This window comes from Mugil cephalus, chromosome 11 (genome assembly GCF_022458985.1).
Source record: "Mugil cephalus isolate CIBA_MC_2020 chromosome 11, CIBA_Mcephalus_1.1, whole genome shotgun sequence".
NCBI classification, from domain to species: domain Eukaryota; kingdom Metazoa; phylum Chordata; class Actinopteri; order Mugiliformes; family Mugilidae; genus Mugil; species Mugil cephalus.
This window is the reverse complement of record NC_061780.1, coordinates 9544786-9565701: the sequence shown is the minus strand read 5'-3', so window position 1 is coordinate 9565701 and position 20916 is coordinate 9544786. Positions and strand designations below refer to the sequence as shown.

Below are 20916 nucleotides of genomic sequence, written 5' to 3'. Positions count from 1 at the left end.
CATCTTAGTACTGGTGGGATACACAGACAACACAAACAACACAAAGAGGAATAAAATAAACTAATCGTATAGCTCAAATCTCGGGCACAGCCACATGTTTACTTGGACAATTAAAAAATAACAGAATTTCCATCTGCTGGGTGTTAAATAATCCATTAGATTCAGATAAAAAAACATTTCTTTGCAGTTGTGCGTATAAACTCTATGACAGTGTACATGGAGCAAGGGAAAATTAAATATAAATACAATAAAAAATAATTTTAATAAAAATTCTGATCATCCTAAATATTTTGCAATGCAGACAGTGGTCTGTGTTTTCATAGTTTTCATTTCTGCTTGTGTTTTTACTTTGGCAACATTAGTGTTCTCCTTCCAGGTACAGTCTAGCAGTAGCAGTGGTGTCTGTTTTGTTCGTTTGTGGAGAGAAATCTATCAGGTGTTACTGGTCTGCAGCGGCCTGAGTATCCTCTCTTGGTTGTGTTTGCGGAAAAATGCCTTTCCAAACTCATAGGTGCTGATCATGATGGCACAGGCTGGGGCCACTTTTATCAGCCTGGGGAGGAAACCTGCAAGAGAGGCAACACATCAGAGGAGGGGGTATATATATAATTTACTTTGGTACGACTATAATTCATAAAATATGAGGGAAGTGCCAACCTGCAAACAGTCCACGAAAGCCGTCCTGTTCCACAATCTTCCTCATCACACTAAAGGTTGAGGAGGCCTTACACGACACTGACGAGGCAAAATTCAAATGATTGTTCAAAACCTGACCACGACAACACCGGTGAAAATTCAGTAAAGCAGAACATTGGTTCCCAGCTATTCTTTTTATCTCATTTTCTTCATCAAGCCCATATTATATTAGAACTTGTATGAACTAACTTCAAACCAGACAGATCATCTTATTCCACACTAAGACTGTATTTAATATTTCTATCAGCTTGAACATGCTCTTAGTGATGGTCAGTTTAAATACCTCATATTTAATTCTCCGTTCCTCAGACCTATTAACATACCAACCACTAAAAACGAGGGCCAATAGAGTAAACTACATACAACTAAAGGGCAAAGGAGGTCATTTATGCTGTACTGGAACAATAGGAGGAGGTCTATGACACCACTTTCAAACAACAATACTGCCCTCCTGACCTGTTCAGACTCCTGACCCTGACAACTGTCACATGACAACCGTGTGGCCTCTCAAAGTGTGAAGGAGCGTATTAAGATCACCTGAGAGAGTCTGACCTGATGGGAGTCTACTGCCACCTTGATTTAACTCTGCTGAAATCATACGTTGCCATGACAATAAAACAGAAGTCCTGCATCCCACAGGTCTGTCTCCTTATTTGCTGTCTTGTTTTCACCCACCAAGACATAATCAGTTCTATTAAACTGGATGAGCTACTCAATCAGTCTCACCCATTCCCACAAATGTAAAACATTAAACGCTTTATAAGCATTAATTAATATAATAACGACATAATAATGACATATTTACAGTTCTTTGCTTGAAGCTCTCCTAGCTCCAGCTGTCTTCTCGTTTTGACGACATCAAAGGGTAAAGTGACAATCGACGCTATCTGAATAGATAAAATACGACGAATTAAAAACACGGTTTGCTTAAAAATTAGTGAGATATTTAAACAAAATTATCACGAGGACTTACAGATCCTGACACCGCCCCAGATATAAAGGTGATGGCAAACGTGGGTTGTCTGGTGTTGTACCATTTACACAGCCAGCTCTTGCCCATCTCATAGTTGTACCAGTACATGGCTGAGAACGGCACATCTCGGAGCAGCGTGGGCCCCAAACCCCTCCACAGGGAAAGCCAGCCTTCTGTCTCCACCGCTAAGCGGATGCAATGGCTCAGCTCTCGGTACGACTGCTTCTGAGACTGCAGCTTGGTGCGGATCAGCTCCAGAGGACTGATCACTGTCGCAGAACCAACTGACACGCAGGAGAGGAGGATAATACAAGAGTTAAAATATTAAAAACACATACATCATATCTGTCATAGGGAGGGAGCACAAATCGTAACACTGAAAAGAAAGGTGACACTGACCTACACTGGAAAAAAAATAAAAAATCTATGTCTTGGTTTGAACACTTTAATTAAAAAGGTATTGAATCTTTTAATGAAACTATAACCACTCTGGCTGCTGCAGCAGTGGTGCTCCTCCTAACCTAGCGTGCTGCTTTATTCTATTTTTAATAATCGCTTACAAGCAGTTATTAAAAAAAAAGAGAGAATGAGAGACAGTGAGTCGGGGTAACACTATCTCTCGTTTTCTCAATCAAATCTAGCATGGAATAAAATTACAGAGCACCACGGGACAACAATTATGGGTGGTTGCCCTTGGAAATTAATCTGGAAATGAAATCCCCAGCTTTATTAAAATACTGCTGGGAGGTAACTATGCTGTGAAATCAACCCATTCTCTGATACAACCCATTATTTTTTTTTGGTTAGATAGACATATTCCATTCTGTACTCAACTACATATAATTTACAATACTTGACATCATAGCTTTTATCAATATCCTGTGTGCCCTGTGAGAGTCAGGAATAGGACAGTAGATATCTCACTTCTGGCGATAGCTCCTGCAAACAGAGGAGCCGTCTGAGCATGTTCTCCCATCCTGGCCTTCAGCACGGTACACAACTGGTCGTAACACGTGAAATAGATCACTGTAGCTGGGACTGCCATCACGCTGGAGACAGCACATATGGAAAGTACACATTTATAGCGATTTCCTTCTCATCAACCGAAAAACTATCAAATGAACAAGTAATGTGAAGTAAAGAACATTTAGTTAAACAATACTACGATTTATTTTGGGTAATTACATGATATTCTGAGGTGGCTTTCCACTAATTGGTACCACTCCAAAAGATAAGTGCATTAACCACTGGCTAACTAACTAATGTCCAACCTCATTTGCCAAATATCTATTTAAGAAGTCAAAAGGTGAAATGCAGCACAATGAGGGATCGGAAGATACAAGAAAACTTCACACTCACAGGGTTGGAGGCAGGCCGCTCCATAACGCCTTGATTCCCTCATGCCGCACTATTTTGATGAAGGCATCCTGCAGTGAGGCAGAGTGGAAACACAGTGAAGGATGATGTCCGTGTGGATTTTCCATCACAAGATGATTTTATGAATTGAGAAGACAAGCAACCTGTCTGACTACTAACCCTGAATGTTTATAAGATCTTATGATAAACACTGAAAGATATGTGATTTTACCAGTGTGCCGTTGAAGTGACCTGGGGCTTTGTACCAGGCCCTGGAGTTGCCATTCTCACACACACATATGTGGTCCATAAGTCCATTGCAGTAGACAAAACATTTGCCTGAAAGATTGAAAATGTTAACATTCATATTTACCACTAATGTCCACAGTAACCATAAGAATGGACCAACACATTTTAGATTCATATTATATATGACACATATATATATATATATATATGTATACATATGTATACCTTTGGGGAGGGGACTTCGTTGCGTTTGCAGTCTGATCTTCACAACATCCAAAGGTGTGACTGAAAAAAGCAATAATTTAAAATGACTCCATGGTTACGCTATGACTATTATGTAACTGACATGGTGCCCCCCAACCATTACACAAGTAAAATCACTACTAATATATGCATTTAATGCACGGCGTCTTCTCCTGAAACAAATCACATGCTATTTATATTTCACATTGTTATTTTTTTTAAGTAAACTATAGATTTATTTTCCATGTGACTTTTAACCATTATTACTACAGTAATTTGAATATCAATTTAAAACTTGATCCAGATTAGTAATTCATCACAGTGGATCAAGTCACTTTTTGTTTTTTCCTGAAAGGTGATCATTTCTTGTGGGGTTTTGATATGAAAACGCTTTATAAACTTAATGTAAACTCGCTATATTCAATCATATTCGCTAATATTAAAACATGTACAGCATTATTTTAAATTGCATTATTATCTGGTGTACCTGAGGAAAAAATACCACTTCAGATTGTCAACAAGGAAAGGCTTCCTGTTAAAAATGTTAAATGTATGTATCTCACCAAACAGAGATGTGAGGATGGCTCCGGAGCAGGACGCCACCATCTGTTGAACGGGAGTAATGCCATTGCTGGCAGGAGCAGCAGAACTTTGAGTACTCATGCTGTCTTCATGAGAACATAAGAGATACAACATGACATTAGTCGTATTTTAATATGCACGTTTGTTAACAGGCATACAATAACTTTAGTTGTCAAATTTGCAGATTGGTAGCCACAGAAACGCTGGCCTCGTTAATGTCTAAACGTTACATGATGAAGACTGCGCTCTGGCTAACGCTTGTTAGCTTAATTAGCCGAGCCAACTTCCTACCTGCTTATCTCAAAACCTCAGCGACAACAGCGTCTCCCGTGAACAAACACATTCCTCTCGGGTTTTTCAATTAGTGCGGTTCTGCGGGCTGTTAAATCCTCAGCACGTGTGTACGTCCTGGGTCAGGTAGCCCCTCAGTTTACGCCGCAAACATTACAAAATGACATAATATTGACTTCCGCTTAGCAGATTCGTCTTGAACATTTCTAAACGTTAGGTCAAAAAAAGATAAAATAAATTGACGTGTAGAGCACATATATTTTCGTACACATTTATTGGTATTTGTGATTTCCTCCATACGTCGAATTTAATTTAATGTTACGAATATGTTGAAACGTCAGACTCAAACACAAAATGTGCATTTACTTATTTGTTGGTGTTGCCATGTTTCCGTAAAACGGCAACACATCTCCGTTTTAAATAAATAGACACAACTGCTGTAAAGTTAAATAAAAGCAAACGTGTCAACAACTTAAATATGAAATCAATACGATTTTTTTTAATTAGAGGAGTTAAGTTAACCTACAAACTCACAGAATGCGTTTGAATGTGACTGGGATTATTTAGGGGGAAAGTGTCAGTCGTGGCAACACAAGTCCACTTCTCCACCAATGGATTTAAAGCGGGAACCTGACGGTTAGAGAGAAACAATAACTTAAAACTTTTCTCCTCCGGCTCGTCCACTAGTTATAAAACTGCGTTTAACGGATTGTCTGTGTTAAAAAATATATGCAATCACGGCTCATATATCGACGTTAATTTATGAAGAAAATTGAACAAATGGTGTCGCACCGGTACGTTGTCTGTCCGCTGGGGAAAGGAAACCGTAAAGGTAAGTTAGGTTTCCATTTAAATTAGCAGCTTAAATTACATAATATGGGGACAGCGGGTAACTTTAACTCGACTCAGTTAAAGTTGCTCGTTTAACGCATTACAAACTAAACGTTTGTTTTGTTGCGACCTTTGTCTTTGTAAATACCACTTCCGTTGTTTACAAGCAAGGATTCACGGGGTATGTTTATTCGTGACAGGAGGCAAAGAAAAGACATTTATTTCTCCATGAACGAGAATAAAATGAGACCAAAACGCACGGTGAAGCATTCAGGGCCGAACTGGAAAGGTAATGATTTTGTTTATTTCCGTGTTTGTGCTAAAGTTAACGAGTTGTTTCCGCGTGGTGACGCGTCACGCTGATACACGAAGTAACTAATACTGTGTAATGTTAATGATTATTTGTGTCGATTCAAGAGTTGAAAATGTCCTCTACGAGGGTAAACATAGCATAAAAATATGTATTTAACAGCTTGATATTACAGCCAGTTGGTAAAGTGACTGAGTTAATGCTTGATGAATAAGTTCAGACTTGTCCAGATATCTCTCTCACCCCGTGCCCTTTAATGATTATATTTTAGGAAAAAGTGGAAACACTGCTGATAAGACGACCCTGAACCAGGCAAAGCGAGCATCACTTTTATCCTCCGCTGCACTCGTCCTTCCTTTTGCTGGTAAAGTGTTTTACTTGGACCTGCCATCAAACAGAACAGCAGAGACACTGGAGAGTGACATCAAAGCTCTTGGAGGGGTGAGACATGTTTACTTTCACTGTTTGAGACTGAAATTCTGACTTGTGCCAGCTTTACTTTTGCACAATGAAAGCACGTCGAGTTAATCACAACACATAACGTCACGTTTCTTCTCATAACATGGTCCGTGTCAGGCCTGCAGACGACATCATCTGTTATCCCTTTTATATTTGGTGTAGGCTGTCTTGTTTCGTAGCATTATATTATTACAGTTTGCGCACATCTTCAATGTGATGCTATTTATGATGCATGAGTTGTGTTTGCAGATTTAATCAAATGTTAAACTTCTTATGGCTAAACATCGACTGTAGTGCCGGACATTTACTTTGAGACTCCAAAATTAGCTACATTTAAATGTTCTGTGTTATAAACGTTGCTGTGCTGGCATTATCTCTAATCTCGTATCTTGTCTTTCTTTTCTCCATCGTTCAGACTGTGGAGAAATTCTTCAGCAAGGACATTAAGTATCTGGTGTCTAACAAACAGGAGGCTAAGTATGTGCACTGCCTCAGACAGGACTCTCCTGTCCCCAGCCCGGACTCAGGACCGAGTTCACCTCATCCACGCTCAAACCCACCCTACCCCGGGAGCCACGGGGACAACATCAAGAGCAGGTCTCAAGGCCAAACCGACACAGTGAGTTCATGTGGATTATTTCATCAACTGTAATCCACAAAGGTTTTTTTTCGGTCTTTCTTATCTCACGTCTGCTCTTCCCTTGTAGATTGTTTTTCTAATTTCTAATAATCTGTTGTTTATCAGTACGTCACGAGCCGAGGGAAGTCTCTGGTGGAGAGAGTGGTGAAAAAGCAGGTTTGTTATGTCATTGTTATATTTACGAAGGAATTTCAACCACCTCTTTTCATTTATGTGCTAGCGTTTGTTGTTTGTTTTTAGGAGAGGGTACAATTGAACAAGATCCTGTCAAATGCTTTGGAGTGGGGTGTGAAAATTCTCTACATAGAGGGTATGTTGTACACATTCACAGGTGTTTTTACCTTTTCACAAAGCTTGTGTGGTGCATGAAATACAGTTAATTTGGCTTTGACTCACGGTTTTGTTTTCTATGACCACTAGATGTAATGGCGTATGTTCAGAAGAAGAAAAGAATTATTAACAGCCAGGTTCCCGTGTCTGCTGTGGCCAAAACAACCGTAAGCTTAAAGGTTTATTCATTCTTAGATGCTGTATTTGGGAGAAGATTATCCTAAACTGTCTGCTATTCTTAATAGGTCAAATCTGTGTCTGCAGCTAAGCAAGGTGGTCAAAAAGTCAAAGGTAAATTATTTTCTTGGACTCATCAGGTTTTCTCAGTCGATGGACTTATTTGTAAATGTTAAATCTCAGGCACAGATGTTGCATATCTGTTATACTTGTTTCCCGTAATTACATGCTCACGTCGGTTGTTCATTTCAGGGGGGCGGATCAGTAAACCTTTCATCAAGGTTGAGGATTCTAGCAGGTAAGACATAGTTGACAAAAAGGACCTGACATCCACCTGCTATCGTTAAATTGTGGACTAAATATTTTTCCTCGTCAGACACTATCGTCCAATCTACCTCACAATGACAAACATGCCAGAGTTCAACCTGAAGGCCGTCGCTCCCTGTACTCCCTTTGGTCTGGAAGACAAGGATCCTCCTGGAAACAAACAGCGGGGACACAGGTACAGTGGCTTCATCTCCACATGGCTTCGGTCTGTGTAGCAGAGTAAGACTGACACTGTAGGATTTCTCACATTTATAAGGACATTTTTGTAAAAGCTTCTGATGAGACACAAAATAACAATCTGATGATGACGGTTCATTTATTTTAATGCTAAAGTCACAATATTCCCGTACATTTTATTATAAGAATCGTCTAAGTCTTTGAACACAATTTTGGGATGATACTGCTGCAGCCTGTCAAAAGTCCTCAGAGTACCTCATCAAGACCGATGGAAATTTTTTCAAAGTGTACTGTTGTTTTCATTTTTGAAAAATGTATTTGTTGACCCTCTGGGCTCCTGGTGGAACAGAGGTGAAAAGGCGATGGCGAGCGAGGAGAGAGCTCTCGGTCGAAAGAAGAACCGAGATAAGAAACGAGCTGGCTACTGCGAGTGCTGTATGGTCAAATATGAAAACCTCACAGCGGTAAGTTAGCTCATTTACATCCGTTTATGAAGATTTCACACCACACACTGCAAATACGTTATATGTCCTGGGACTTCTAAGTCACAGAGCGACATCAGGTTATGTCTAGAAGGATTATTGTTATTATTATTATTAACAAATAGTCTCAGTCTTTTGTTAGAAATGCAAGAACTATGAATTGTGTCCACAAAAACGAGCTCATACTGATCTCTACTTTGAGTTCCACATAAGTGTAAGAGTCTGTGGTGTTTTACATTATAATAAAGTGTCTTCATTGCTCATGCTGTAATTATATAATATAATTTATCTGGGTAATTTTTGTTCAGCATCTGCAGAGTGAACGTCACACAGCTTTCTCTAAGAGCGAAGAGTACTTGGTGGTGGACCGACTGATTTCAACTCTCCCCTGCAACTTCATCCACATCAAAGCCAAAGCTAAAAGGTCATTTTTACTCTGAATCATACAGCTACATGAGAAAAATATATACTGTAAATGTAAAATCCACTTTTTCATAACCGTTGTTTTACAACTGTTAATTATAATGAACTTGATTTTTCTTTCATCCCCATCAGACCAAAGTGCAGCGTGTCCTCTGTTGTGATTGTTCCTGGACCATGTGTGAGAACTGACCAAAGGCACAAAGTAGATCCTGATCCCTCAGACACTGTTAAAGAAGAAAAACCTTGGCCTGTGGATGGGTGTGAAGATTCACATTCAGGACACAGTCTAAAGATTAAATCATCACCGGATGCTCCCCTACGGATTCGTAAAGACTGTGAACGGAGGAACTGTTACACTTACTCAGACAGATCGAAGCATAAATCTCTTGCACGTAAACGTCTGTGCCGACAGAATTCTTTGACTCCTTGCACACAAAAAGCACAGGCTCAAATTCAGCAGTTTGAGTTGGAAAGAGCCCCCTCTAGAGGTGACGGTGTGCCCTCATTTCCCTCCAGTGGTCCTCGGGTGGACCCAGAGGACCAAATACCTCACAGAGACATCTCGACCGCTCACTTTTGTAGTTTGAACATGCAAAATGAAGTTGCTTCAAAAAGTGTCACTTTCATTCCAAATAAACAAGAGGAGTCCGTTATGAACCGCGATGCTTTACTCTCTGAGACTCTTCAGGACAGAGACATATCCCCAGACAAAGTGACTGGAAAAGGTCTCTCAGTAAAGGAAGAAGGAAGCCGTCCTACACAAACCCTCTCTCCAGGCCATAAAATTCAGAGGAAAGTCAGAGTTTATAAGCGCAAAAGACGAAAAATGGAAACAAACGTTGAATGTAAAAAGCCAAGTGATACTCCTGAAAACGTCCTACTGAAGCTCTGGGAGCTTTTTCAGTCCAGTGAGGACATGGACATGGACTTTCATGGATTTGAGAATGTAAAGGAGACAAACTAATGGGGTGAACTGGACTTTCTGTGCCAAGGCTGTCAGATTTTCATTTTCTTCAAAAACATTTTTAAAGAACGGAGACCTTTGTGTTTGCAGGCAAAGAGTTGCTGTCTCATACTGGATAAAGGCAACTGCTGGTGGTACTTTTGTACTTGTACTTTTAAAGTGGCAATAAAATGTACATATTTTTAGGCTATGCATTGTTTGGCAAAAATGGGCTGAAGGACTTAATTCAGAAAGAACATTTTGAGTTTCAGTAAGAGAAAATAAGTCGTTAAGTTCCAACACTTCTTCGGTTTTAGAAGATTTGTGAATGCATTAATATATTTTTCAGAAATACCTTCTACTTTTTGTTGCCTCTTGAAGAACTATAAAATACTTTTTTGAGATTTAATTTTACTAAAATAAACATATTTGTGTTTTAATGTGAAACACCTGCTGGCTGAGTGAGTGGTATTTGGCATTATATTGTGACATTTTAGTTTTCTTCGAATGAAAATGCACTTTATTACCTGCCTTCATGCATGTGGTTTTTTTTTTCTTTGTCCCCTCTCATACATTAGTTCAGCTTGCATGAGCATAGTGCCCTTGTTCTCCTTTGCTTCTCTCAAATTGACGCGCGTGTCAAACAATCATCTCTTGGCCACTGGCATAAAACGAATGAGCATCAATATATTCCAAGGTACAACCACAGCATTACTGTAAATGAAAAGGGTAAGGCACTGCTGAATGTGGTCGTCTTGGCGTCTCATACAGATTTATTCACTGCTGCTGTTGTGCTTTATCATCATGGGGTAAAAACTGTCCCTTCCTTCTGCATATTACACCTGCCTCATATCCAGTAATTTTATTTAGTCACGTCTAGACCGGTATTAGCATTTATGCTAAACACTAACAAAATACAGCAGATGTATTCAGTATATTAATGTAGAGACTGTGTCACCTTTACATAATGTCCACCAGAGGGCAGTGAAACGTTTTTTTTTTTTTTTAACCTTACCAGTCTTATACATGTTATACACAGATCTCAGCTTACTTTGCTTATTCCCTCTGTCATTATTAGAATTTTAAAGACAGTTAATAATCATGTTTGCTACTGGCCTCAAAGATCATGGAAATATTTACATCATATAATCTGCAATGTAATGTTTTTTTTCCTTCATAAAATTAGATGAAGATGCAAACATTTGTATGCTATTACTACAGTGGGCATGTGTTTGAATGTGAGTTGTCATCCAGCCAAAAAAAAAACAAATGGAAGCCATTGCCAGGGTTAAACTTTGTTTCCCCGCGCTTATAAGTGGTTTATTCTTCTGCATGTTATTGACGCTGAGCACCTCCTCAGAAATGTCACTACAAGACGCAGACTACAAGAGCTGTGATTGGTCCTCTTAGTATCAATATTTCCGGCTGCTTCTCCATCTGCGCACTTTTAAGACATCTAAGCCGCCTATTAGTATAGAGCACATGTTCTCCCTCTCTGTTCTCAAATGAATGTGCTGGGTCAATTGAGAATATCCGTGCCTCCGCAGTTAAAATTACAGGCGTGTCAACGAGTTCTTAGCTGCAGTGAATGCAATACTGCTAATAAAATGGATGAGACAGATATTGCAGTCGCTGCTTACTCTGTGCTTTATCATCACCTTCCTATCCGGTACCTGCCTTTCCTGAAACTGAACACATTTTTTCCCCCAGGGCTGCTGAAATAAGGCCTAATTGCCTAAGTAATTTTTGACATACAGTTGCAATATCAATAAAAATAACAATGTGCTTGCTAAAAAAAAAAAAAAGTTCTTCTGTCCGAAAAAGTTCACAGAAACGATAAAATCCTCCTCAGGAATGCATTAAAGTCTCTTTAGATAGCCTACTGCGTAGCTTACGCGCATAGCCACGTAGCTTACGCGCAGCCTGCGCTGGTGTGAGTCATTTATATTTGTGCCTCGTTTGTCTGGCTAGCTCTGTATACGGCATCCAAACACTAGATGGCGCTGTCTTTTTTTTTTTTTTTTTTTTTTTTTGCTAGTCCTTAATTTTAATTTCTAAATCCTCCTTCACTTTCAAATGTTTTTATCACCAAACCTCCTCAGTGAATCTTTGCTCGATGTGTTCCATCCAACAATCAATTCAAAAAATTGTAGAGATTGAGAAGTAGCCGGAAATACTCAAGCGGAAACATGCTACAATTAAGCGGGGGTCTGCGTAGAGTCTGCGCCGTCGCTGTAGCTTCTGCGTCAATTTCGTGCAGAAGTCTAAACCGCCTATAACTTTGGATGTTTTTTGGGTTACTCTTGTTTGTTTGTTTTTGTTTTTTTGCGCGACTGAAATTTGTCCGAAGACGAGTTATTCTTTCTCCTCTTCAGTTAACATTTTCTCGATATGGTCCATCGTTATTGATCCAAAAATAATCAATTAAAAATTGAGCGAGTGATATCAACAATAACAATAATAATAATAGTGTGAACTGGGCAGGAATGGCGCTCTTTATAGGCTATCAGCCCAATCGCCCCATCCAGCGGAAGGCTGGGCCCGCAGTTTTTCTCCATCCTGCCTCCGCTCATATTTATGCATTAGGCGTCTCTGCAGTGAGCCGCCGGACATTGATATGTTTTAAGGAGGTGTCCCCAGTCCTCCCTCCCTCCCTTCCTTCCTCCCTCCCTCTCGCTCACTCACTCCCCTCCGTGCCTCCTCCGTGCCGCTGATCCTTGGGGTCTCGGTGCGCTCAGACGCGCTCGGCGTTCAGACTCACAAGCCCCCCGATGGCCCCCCATCAATGGGACTGCGCTAACCAGACGATCAGCCCCGGCTTCAAGCTCCCCTAGCGAAGGCAGGACTCCGAAAGCCTTCTTCTGGATTACCGCACTGTTTATCATTTCCAGGCAGAGAGAGAGAGAAAGGTGATGATGCCGATGATGCGCCCGCGATGGTGGATTTCCCTTTTGTGCATCTATGAATTGATGCACGTCGGTCATCAGAGCAGCCTTGATGCCCCAAATGGTAACTGATAATATTTGAATATTATAAGAATTATTATCACGCAAAAAAAGGCGTTTTATCGTTATCAAAAGGCCCGTGTTTATTTTTTAATCATAGCCCAGACTGCTGTTTGATCTGCATCCGAAATGTGCACCCAGCCGATAGCTGTTCCGTGTTATCAAAAGAGCAAGGGCCAATCGACATTTCAGATGTGTGCAGTGTTTGTGGTGAATGTGTTTCCATCACTGGTGATTTCAGCGAGGGGGAACAGGCGTGTGATTGAATCGGTGTTTTCCTCTCTGTGCAGGAGACGCCTTGTCGAGCCTGAAGGCTCTTCGTGATGCGGGCAGGTTTGTCGGGAAAGAGGACACGGTGCCTCTCCGCCTGCTCTACAGCAAGCACAACCACAGCCAGATCACACAGGATGAGCTCAGCACCAGGGTGAAAGCCAGCTCCGACTCCACGCAGGTACACGGTGTTTTCGTGTTGTGAGGGTGGAGAGAGGAGTGTCTGCATGGAGGCTGTGTGAGCTGCAGTGATGTATTCCGACACCTCTCTGTTTACAGCTTGTTTATCCTTCCTCTCATCTCCTTTCATGCTCGGTGGGATTTCATAATCGGTTAATAACATGCGAAATAGAAAAAAAACAAAAAAAACTGAAACATTTAGACAGGAGGAGACCGTGCTAATTACACAGTCTGCAGGTGCTATATGGGTCATTACTGCCTTCTTAAAAACAGACTGTCCTACATATAAATAGCTTTAAAATATTCAGTTTAGCTCCTTAATTGTTACAAGTCACACTGAGCACTCTGTACATTTAGGAAATCGTCAGCAAAAATCATCTGGGCAACCACATAATTAATAATTTAGTGCTAACTTGCATCCTGTGTGCCTTGTTGCTGGGACAGCTGTCTTGGTAAGCACAATTTTTTTTTATTACCTTATTCATGAATGAGAAGGACCACAAGCTAGCTTGTCACAGTAAATTACAGTAGAGAAATGCTAGATTCTCTTGTTTAAGGGCATCCAGAAACAGCGTTAGCGTTATATAGGTTGTCCAACAGGGGGCACTGTAAACTCCAATGATTAACTTAAAGAATGCTCTTTAATAAAATGTTGCTGTTGTTTATGTAAAATACAATATTTTAAACAGTTTCTCATAACGCTGTAATATTGCTATCAGATTTGGGTTAAATCATCCAGTACAAATTAAGTGATTTGGCTGGCTGAATATCAAAAAATTGAAGTCGATTTACCTGCAGGAATTTCCTCCGAAGTAGAACCTCATCCTCCACGAATGTCATTCTATACAGTAGGCTTGTTGGATATTAGTCTCTTTGTGTTGCGTAGTAAAACAATTATGTATGTGAATCTGGCTATGTGTTATGTAAACGTTATATTGTATTGTGGTTTTCATGATCGCCTACAAATCAATAGTCTAAGAAAATGATTCCTCAAATTTACTGTAGCTATTTGGCCTTGTCAGTAATAACCAATGTATTCCTCCAATAGTCATAATCACTGTAAGGGTGCTCAGTGAAGTCTGCTCGGTTCTTTTTCAGGGATGAGTCAATTAGCATTGTGCAAACCAGTCATGCGTTTTTTAATTTGTGTGACTTGTGTAGGCTAGCCTGTTCAAGGCTCGGGGAGTGGAGAGGGTTACAGATGGTGGCATGCAGGGAGGTGTTAACCCTTTGTCTCTGTCACACCTCAGACTGAGCTGGAGCGCAATGGGTAAACAAGCTAACAGGAACCATCTGCCGTCAGATATCATTTTAATATTTTCCCTTTGAAGCTGATACTAATCTCATCACAGATCTATGACACGCGCGTGCTGGGAGCTGAATTTTAAAGTCAGGAAATACATTTGTGTAGATCAGCAGAACAGACTTCTGCACAGATTCTTAAAATTTGCTCAAATCTCACCATATATATCGCCTAAACCCTCCTTCTCTCTGGTCAGTTAAGGGAAGCATATAAGTCCTGAGCTTATAGAGCAGGAAATTGATATTGGCAAAGGAATACAGACTAGTGGGGAAGGAGAGAGCCAACGGCAGGTTTGATTTAATTTATGTTCTTAGTTCTCTATTCTCCAGAGAGCTGGAACATGTGACATCTCTTCCATAAAGTTTGATCAGTTATCGTCTGTTTTTAGATCAACAGCCTAAAAACAAATCTGTCAAATAGTTCTGAAAATGTGTGATACACGGGCAGTTATTTATAGACCTCGTTGCATCGCCTATTTTCAGTCCCAGACACAAACACCACTGAATGAGTGGCGGGGAGTTCAGCTAAGTGCTCTTGTTGATTCGTTTGGAAAAACAAACGGTTCGAGTGGATTCAGTGTGAGTAATGTACATGTGCTGGTTCACATGTTCCCCCGCTCTGCCTCCCTGTGCGGAGAACTGAGAGCACTTCCAGTCATACTTTGATAATCACGAGTGGAAAGTCCGGCCTCCTGTAAGTCAGAAATCAATGTAAGAAGAGTCAGTGATTGTCTCTTAATATTGGCCCAGCTCAGTCAAGCTGGGGTGTGCTTTCATTAAGCGCAATTACTGGTACCTCCTCCCATCACGAGTCCAGTCTGCCAGATTAGATTTCATCAGAAGTGTGGGGTTGTCATCCGTGCGTGCTCCCTTTTAGCTGCTCATGTATGCATTGACCACACAAAGACACACTCCTACAAACAATGGAGTCTGTGGTCACTGGGGACGTCGTGGGCTAAGGTCATCCTTGGGTGAGCACAGGGGCGATTCCTGAAGCGGAAACAAAAAACCCCTCCTCCCCTCATTGTCAAGCAGTGTCCAATATGTAATGAAGGTAGCGCGTGGGCCGGGCCTAAGGGGGAGGGAGCGTTTTTTTTTTTTTTTTTTTAAGGTCAACATTGGTACTCTCCTGGACCACAGGAATCATTGTTTGGAGTTCTCATTCAACCACATGGTGTGTAATGAAGCCTGTGCCAGATGTGCCCGGCGTTTGAACGCATACATCAGATCGTGTGCCGGTCACATCAATCACACGCAGTACATGCTGGCAAAGAAGAAACGGCATTTCAGTGTTTGTGCGCGTGCGCTTGTGTGTCCTGGCCGAGGGACAAAAACACGGCGGCCAAAATGATAAACTCATCCAGAATTTCTGGGCTGTGACTAAACCAATCTGGTGAACACAAAAATCAGTTCGACTGATTTTTTTTAAAGGTTCCATCTAAGTTATCAGCGTCCGACGCGATGCTGAAATGCTGCGCTAAGATCCATGTCAGGCATCCAGACGAAGAAGAAGAGGACTGATGTCTCAATGCAAACAGTCTTATTCTTACTGCTGATTGGCGTTGAAAAAGACAACACAGGCATCCGTCAATGCAGATGAGAATTGATCTATGCGTGTGATAATGAATTAAGCCATGAATATGATAATGGCTGTTAGTAGTAGCTAGTGGTGGTAAATAACTTGTCTTGCCTGTCTTTTCAGGTGAACCATGTGGCCAAGGCGAGCTTCCAAGTTGATGCTTTCGGCAGAAAATTCATTTTGGATGTGGAACTGAATCAGTGAGTATTACATTATTGACTCTGTCTGTCTGTCTGTCTGTCTGTCTGTGCACCAGGCCGTCTAACTATATATTTGTCTGAATGCTGATGATTTTTTTTCTTTTCTATCTGTTAGCAGGAGATTTATACTCTGTTTTTCTTAATATTCGTTAATGTCCTGTATTGTAGCTGATTGGGTAACTACAGGATCAGAGGACGACTGCATTTCTCCCTGAAATGACCGTGAAATGACTTTAATGTGCTTGTTGAAATGACCCCTGCAGGAGTCGTTCTCTCAGGCCTGAATAACACCTTTGAGTAGACGTTTACATTATGTTCTTCCCCAAGCACATATTGCACATTAAACTCGTGCTGACTCCAGTGTTATAAGTGACACTGGTCAGTGTAGGGAAATACACACATTTCTCCGCTTTCTGTTGACTGCCTGTTTTTTTTTTTTTAGCAATGCAGTTAGCACCTAAACCCTGTGGCTGCCACTGTTGGCTGGTCTAAGGATGGATGCCTGTGTATCTATGTATAGGTGTTTATGTCTACAGCCAGCCAGTTATTGTGTGATTTAGAAGCTCCATCATAATAGGAAGTGATTTGCTGCATAGGCCGGAGCAGCGCCCTGTCAGACGCTGATACTGATCACACCTGTGTTGATAGAAAGTGAGCAGCTCCCTCCTCTTATTTTCCTCTACGCTTCTTTTGTCTGCCTCTGTCTCTTTTCCCTCCACCTCTTTAACGTGACCAGTTTTGGCATCACCCCGTCCAAACCTTTCCTCCTCCCTCTATTCTGTTTCTCCTTCCTCCCTGTCACTCTTTCAGACCATGTTCGCCTCATTTATCCTAAAAGCCTGTGAACTTGGCACGCAGGCCTACAGTGATGCTGCCTGCTCATCACAGAGGAAGTCACTCTCCCGCTGAGTAAAACGTTACATCACAGGAATTCCCAGGTTTAGAAGTTATGTTTCTGTAAATCCTGCGGCTTCGCCGCGTGACGCCCATGTGTTGCGCGCAGACATGCGCGTATGCTCACGCCTCCGTCAGTACCCGATTGGACTGTTTAATGTAAAGTAATTATCAACCTGTGCAAATGTAGCGTTAAGCAGCCCTATAACAACTCAACTGGATGTGGTGGAGACAGTCTGTCAGGATATGAATCAGTGGAGAGAAACAAAATATAAAATGCTGTTTTTCAGGAGAGTGAATTAGGATGCTTCACTTGAACCAACTGACTTCTTATTATAAGAATGAGATCAGTGAAATTAAGCATTGTTTGGTGTGCCTTTTATCATTGTTTCCCCCAATAATCCTGAAACGATCAGGTCAGTGGGCGAAATAGCTGATCGAAGGAAATATAATCAACCCGTGTACTTGTTCTAATTAACTGCTTAACTTCCTTTTCAAGCTAAAATATCAAACATTTCCTCCTTCTAGCTCTCAATTGGAACAATTTCCCACTCATAGTTTCATCAGTTGAACACCATCCACCAGACTGAGAAGTCCCAATATGACCGATTTCAAGCTTTCCAGTGCGCTTTCTTTTTCATCACTATTAAATTGAACATATCTGAGCTGTTGGTTGGATAAAACGAGACACTTTAAAAAAAATTATATAAAATTACCTTGGGCTCTAAGAAATTGTTATGTGCATTTTGTGCATTGATTATTTTTGTGGTCAGTTTATAGAGACAGGAAATTTGCGGAGTGAGAGGTTTTTGACGTGCAGCCAGTCGGCAGGTCTGTCGGCATCAGGTATTGAGCGGTGGAAATTTATGTGGCGAAAGCTTTAACCATTAGACAACAGGGCGCCCTGTGATTATCCCTGTACGTCCTTACATTAAATAAACCAAATGATTAACCAGTTCATCTAAAAATATGCTTCGATTCATAGTCTGTCTCTCTGCGTGTGACTGCACGTTTTGCTTTTGTCACAGCTGTCTTTTCCCAGGAGGAAAGATCTTCAGGTTCCTACCGTGTCTCGGTAAATACGCCCCAATGTTCTTCCTCGCGGTGTCCTCCTCTCGTCTCTCTACAACGCTCCTCAGTGAGCTGATCGCCCGTTTGACAGTCACACTGATTTTGTTTGCCGATAGCTTCCGTTCCAGACAAAATAAACCCAGCTGATGTGTGCGTGGGTGTCGGAGTAGGAGGTATTTTAGCTGAATGGACCACCATCACTTTTTGGCTCCCGGCAACTAAACCTGGTTCTCTCAGTTTGATCAATGAGTGACTCCGCTCTGGCGCATTATTTTGTGTGTTTAACTGTTGCCCTGAACAAACAAGGGAGGTGAATGTTTTCAAGTTTTCGTCATCAGCTGTGTCTCAAATGCCGCATTATCATCTTTCTGGCTTTTCTGTCTTCGCCTGGAGTTGGTGTTTGCTCTCAGACTGCGAACAATGGGAGTGTAGGCGTTTCGTTCTAAAGTCATACGCTTTGGGTTCTTTTGACACACAGTGGCTGTGGAATATGCAAATTCTCAGTCCAATGTCTTCCCTACAGGTGTGAAAATGTTACCTATGCTTGTGCCGTCTTTAGAGACGCTAGCTGTGATATAGGAGTTTCTCTATAGAGGACAACGCACTTCCATCCAGAGTGTAATCATTGCCACAAATGGTTGTATAGACTTTCATAGTTTGTGTAAGATTCCTCCTCTGGTGGTGACATTTTCAGTTTATTGGATGATTAACCCCAAATTAACCTGAAGAAATAATGGCGTCCAACCAGAAACACGCTGTCACAGGCATTTTGTTTAGGAGCTTTTCTTTCTTTTATTGTGAGATCAGTTAATCGCATCAGTTAATCTGTGCTCTGTTCTTTGGCTCTTTCATCACATAACATACTGTACTGACACAACCCCCCCATCCATCTGAAGTGTGCCAGTCTATAGAGAAACTAAGAAGGGGGTTGGTGGGTCATAGGGTCTTTATTCCCCCTCCTGGTCTTTGTCTACCTCAGCCCCTCCGTCTCAGCGACCGCCTGCAATTTGCCATTCATAGGGCTAGAGTGAGCTGTACGCCGGCGTTGGGGGTTGTCTCTCTCTCTTATTTTTTTTTTAATCAGCCTCATACCCGACACACAGACGCACGCGCACACGTCGCCACCCTCGACCGCCCCACACCCACTCTCCATTCAACCCTGCCCCTGCTATCCCCGTCAGCCCACCCCTCCCACCTGCTCTCGCTGAATAATAGATGGGCGCTGTAACATTAAAGGGGAGTGCGTGAGCGTGCGTGAGCGTGCGTGCGTAATGGATTCTGCGCCTTGTCTATCATGTGGGAAATGTTTGACCGGTTTAAGTGAACAGTGATACGTATAACTTCATTTCCACGGAAGTACACGTGCCCGCAGGCGTCCAAGGACATGAGTGCAAGTCCTAGGAACACACGTATAGATCATATGAATATGAACAGAAGAAAATTATTGCAGATTTATATATAAATGTATATATTTTAGCAAAAAGCTACTTAAACATGAAAATAAACTGTGGGGATTTCAAATTAAAACAAGAAATTAAACTAATGAACTTTTCTTATAGCTTATGCTATTTTACACAAAAATGTACAAATAGGAAAATAGTACGTGAGTTCCCATCAAGTGTCATTTGACAGCGACCAGCCAGATACTTGCCAGCCTGTGCTACATTGTGTGAAAAGCGGGAAGACAGTGAGTGAGCACGTCCATATATTTTAGTATTCATACGGTATGTGGGTTACATATGTATGACAATGTGCGAGCGCAGACAGACAGAAGAACAGGTGGGCAGGTCCAGCTGGGAATCAAGAGTTTCATAATCTCAGAGTTATGAAATAAGCCCCTGCAGCTCCATAAAGAGAAGAGCGACTCCTTCTCCTCATGCGCGATGTTGACACTGACAGACACTCGGAGCGTTGTTATTTCTTCGACTGTGTCGGCTTTCCGACTAATTATTTATGCTAATGTGGGGGTGGGGGAGGGGGTAAACAGGGGGGGTCAGCTACAGGCAACGATAATTGCATTACTCATTTTCACGAAGGCTGTGTGGATATGCACCAGAGAGGAGAGTGTTGGTGGAGAGGGGGGGCTGGAGGGGATGGCGCTCCAACGTAACCATGGGATCCTTCCAGCTGTCTGTGTCAGGCCAGAAGCAGACCACACATCCCATGGTTCAACGGTTTGACGAATGTGTGCGTATGTGTCGGTGCATCTGTGCATCAGCAGGAATGTCGCTGCCATTGTGGTGGGCAATAAGAGGTGAAAATTGAAAAGCTGCTCCTGCTGCTGAGTCTCTGTGTGTGTGTCTGTGTGTGTGTTGTCTCAGTGGGCCTCAGGTGCAGAAGAGGAACCTGAAGTGTTGTCTTAATTAGTGATAACAAGAATGGATCGGAAGAAATGACGCTCAGACGAAAAAGAGGGCGGATCAATAATTAGTAGGGGGAAAATGAAGACAATAGGACAGACTTATTTTGTCAGCGTTTGTCATCTTTGTAGCACACAGCGATTTTACACTGTAGGTTAACACTGACTAAGTTTATTATAATTTATGATCTTAATAGTCACAAACAGTCAGAGGTGCTACAAATACAGAGCAGTGTGTTAGTGTAATTGTAAATACTACATAGCACCATAGCTGCAAAACATTTTCAAGTCATTTTGTTCATTTATTTATTTTTTTTTTACTAAAAGGATCCTTAAGAGTTTTTAGGCAATTTCCCTCTTTTTGTTTTGCATTTTTCTCTCTCAATTTGCTCATTGTTTTCATGATTCAACTGGAAGAGTATGTTGTCCATCCCATTTGTCCATCCCCTGCTCTAAATGTCAGTCATGTAACAGTGTCTTTGTAGAAGATGACTGGAATTTTACTTCTGGGAACTCCAGACTCCTAAAATAACTCCTTCCACTCGTGTTTGAGAAGCATGACGGGTC

General features: G+C 41.5%; 3 protein-coding genes across 5 annotated transcripts in view; 2 read left to right on the top strand and 1 right to left on the bottom strand.

The window, feature by feature from the left end:
- Positions 1-73: 73 nt before the first annotated feature.
- Positions 74-4551, bottom strand: slc25a40 (solute carrier family 25 member 40). Of its 2 annotated transcripts, none has more exons than XM_047599562.1 (10): positions 4391-4551; positions 4081-4185; positions 3500-3559; positions 3258-3364; positions 3029-3096; positions 2594-2718; positions 1670-1953; positions 1502-1583; positions 658-735; positions 74-566 (listed from the first exon to the last, which is right to left on the bottom strand). In XM_047599562.1, the coding sequence occupies exons 2-10, from the start codon at positions 4178-4180 to the stop codon at positions 433-435; spliced, it is 1038 nt and encodes a 345-aa protein (XP_047455518.1). In that variant the 5' UTR covers positions 4181-4185; positions 4391-4551; the 3' UTR covers positions 74-432. The 2 variants fall into 2 exon arrangements, with proteins under 2 accessions (XP_047455518.1, XP_047455519.1); XM_047599563.1 differs by having other exon boundaries at positions 4081-4181; positions 4391-4523.
- A 420-nt stretch (positions 4552-4971) lies between these two features.
- On the top strand, positions 4972-9936 carry dbf4 (DBF4 zinc finger). The gene is made up of 13 exons (XM_047597717.1): positions 4972-5222; positions 5422-5510; positions 5803-5972; positions 6406-6609; positions 6736-6786; positions 6871-6940; positions 7051-7127; positions 7206-7251; positions 7390-7435; positions 7514-7639; positions 7991-8105; positions 8432-8547; positions 8679-9936. The coding sequence occupies exons 2-13, from the start codon at positions 5450-5452 to the stop codon at positions 9508-9510; spliced, it is 1914 nt and encodes a 637-aa protein (XP_047453673.1). The 5' UTR covers positions 4972-5222; positions 5422-5449; the 3' UTR covers positions 9511-9936.
- Positions 9937-12045: 2109 nt separating this feature from the next.
- The window catches only part of adam22 (ADAM metallopeptidase domain 22), a 52974-nt gene continuing 44103 nt past the window's right edge, over positions 12046-20916 (top strand). The window contains exons 1-3 of one of the 2 annotated variants that reach the window (XM_047597942.1): positions 12046-12498; positions 12785-12945; positions 15949-16025. In XM_047597942.1, the coding sequence (XP_047453898.1) occupies positions 12402-12498; positions 12785-12945; positions 15949-16025 (335 nt within the window). In that variant the 5' untranslated portion in view covers positions 12046-12401. The remainder of the gene's footprint in view (positions 12499-12784; positions 12946-15948; positions 16026-20916) is intronic. The other variant, XM_047597943.1, reaches the window with a different exon arrangement.

Excerpts from the sequence above, each read along its gene's own strand:
- slc25a40 (XM_047599562.1), bottom strand. The coding sequence starts at position 4,180 with ATGAGTACTCAAAGTTCTGCTGCTCCTGCCAGCAATGGCATTACTCCC. Across the intron at positions 3,097-3,257 it reads GTCACTTCAACGGCACACTG|GATGCCTTCATCAAAATAGT; the intron begins GTAAAATCACAT and ends GCCTCACTGCAG. Across the intron at positions 736-1,501 it reads AGAGCTTCAAGCAAAGAACT|TGTCGTGTAAGGCCTCCTCA; the intron begins GTAAATATGTCA and ends TTGCCTCGTCAG.
- dbf4 (XM_047597717.1), top strand. The coding sequence starts at position 5,450 with ATGAACGAGAATAAAATGAGACCAAAACGCACGGTGAAGCATTCAGGG. Across the intron at positions 6,787-6,870 it reads AGAGAGTGGTGAAAAAGCAG|GAGAGGGTACAATTGAACAA; the intron begins GTTTGTTATGTC and ends GTTTGTTTTTAG. Across the intron at positions 8,548-8,678 it reads ATCAAAGCCAAAGCTAAAAG|ACCAAAGTGCAGCGTGTCCT; the intron begins GTCATTTTTACT and ends CATCCCCATCAG.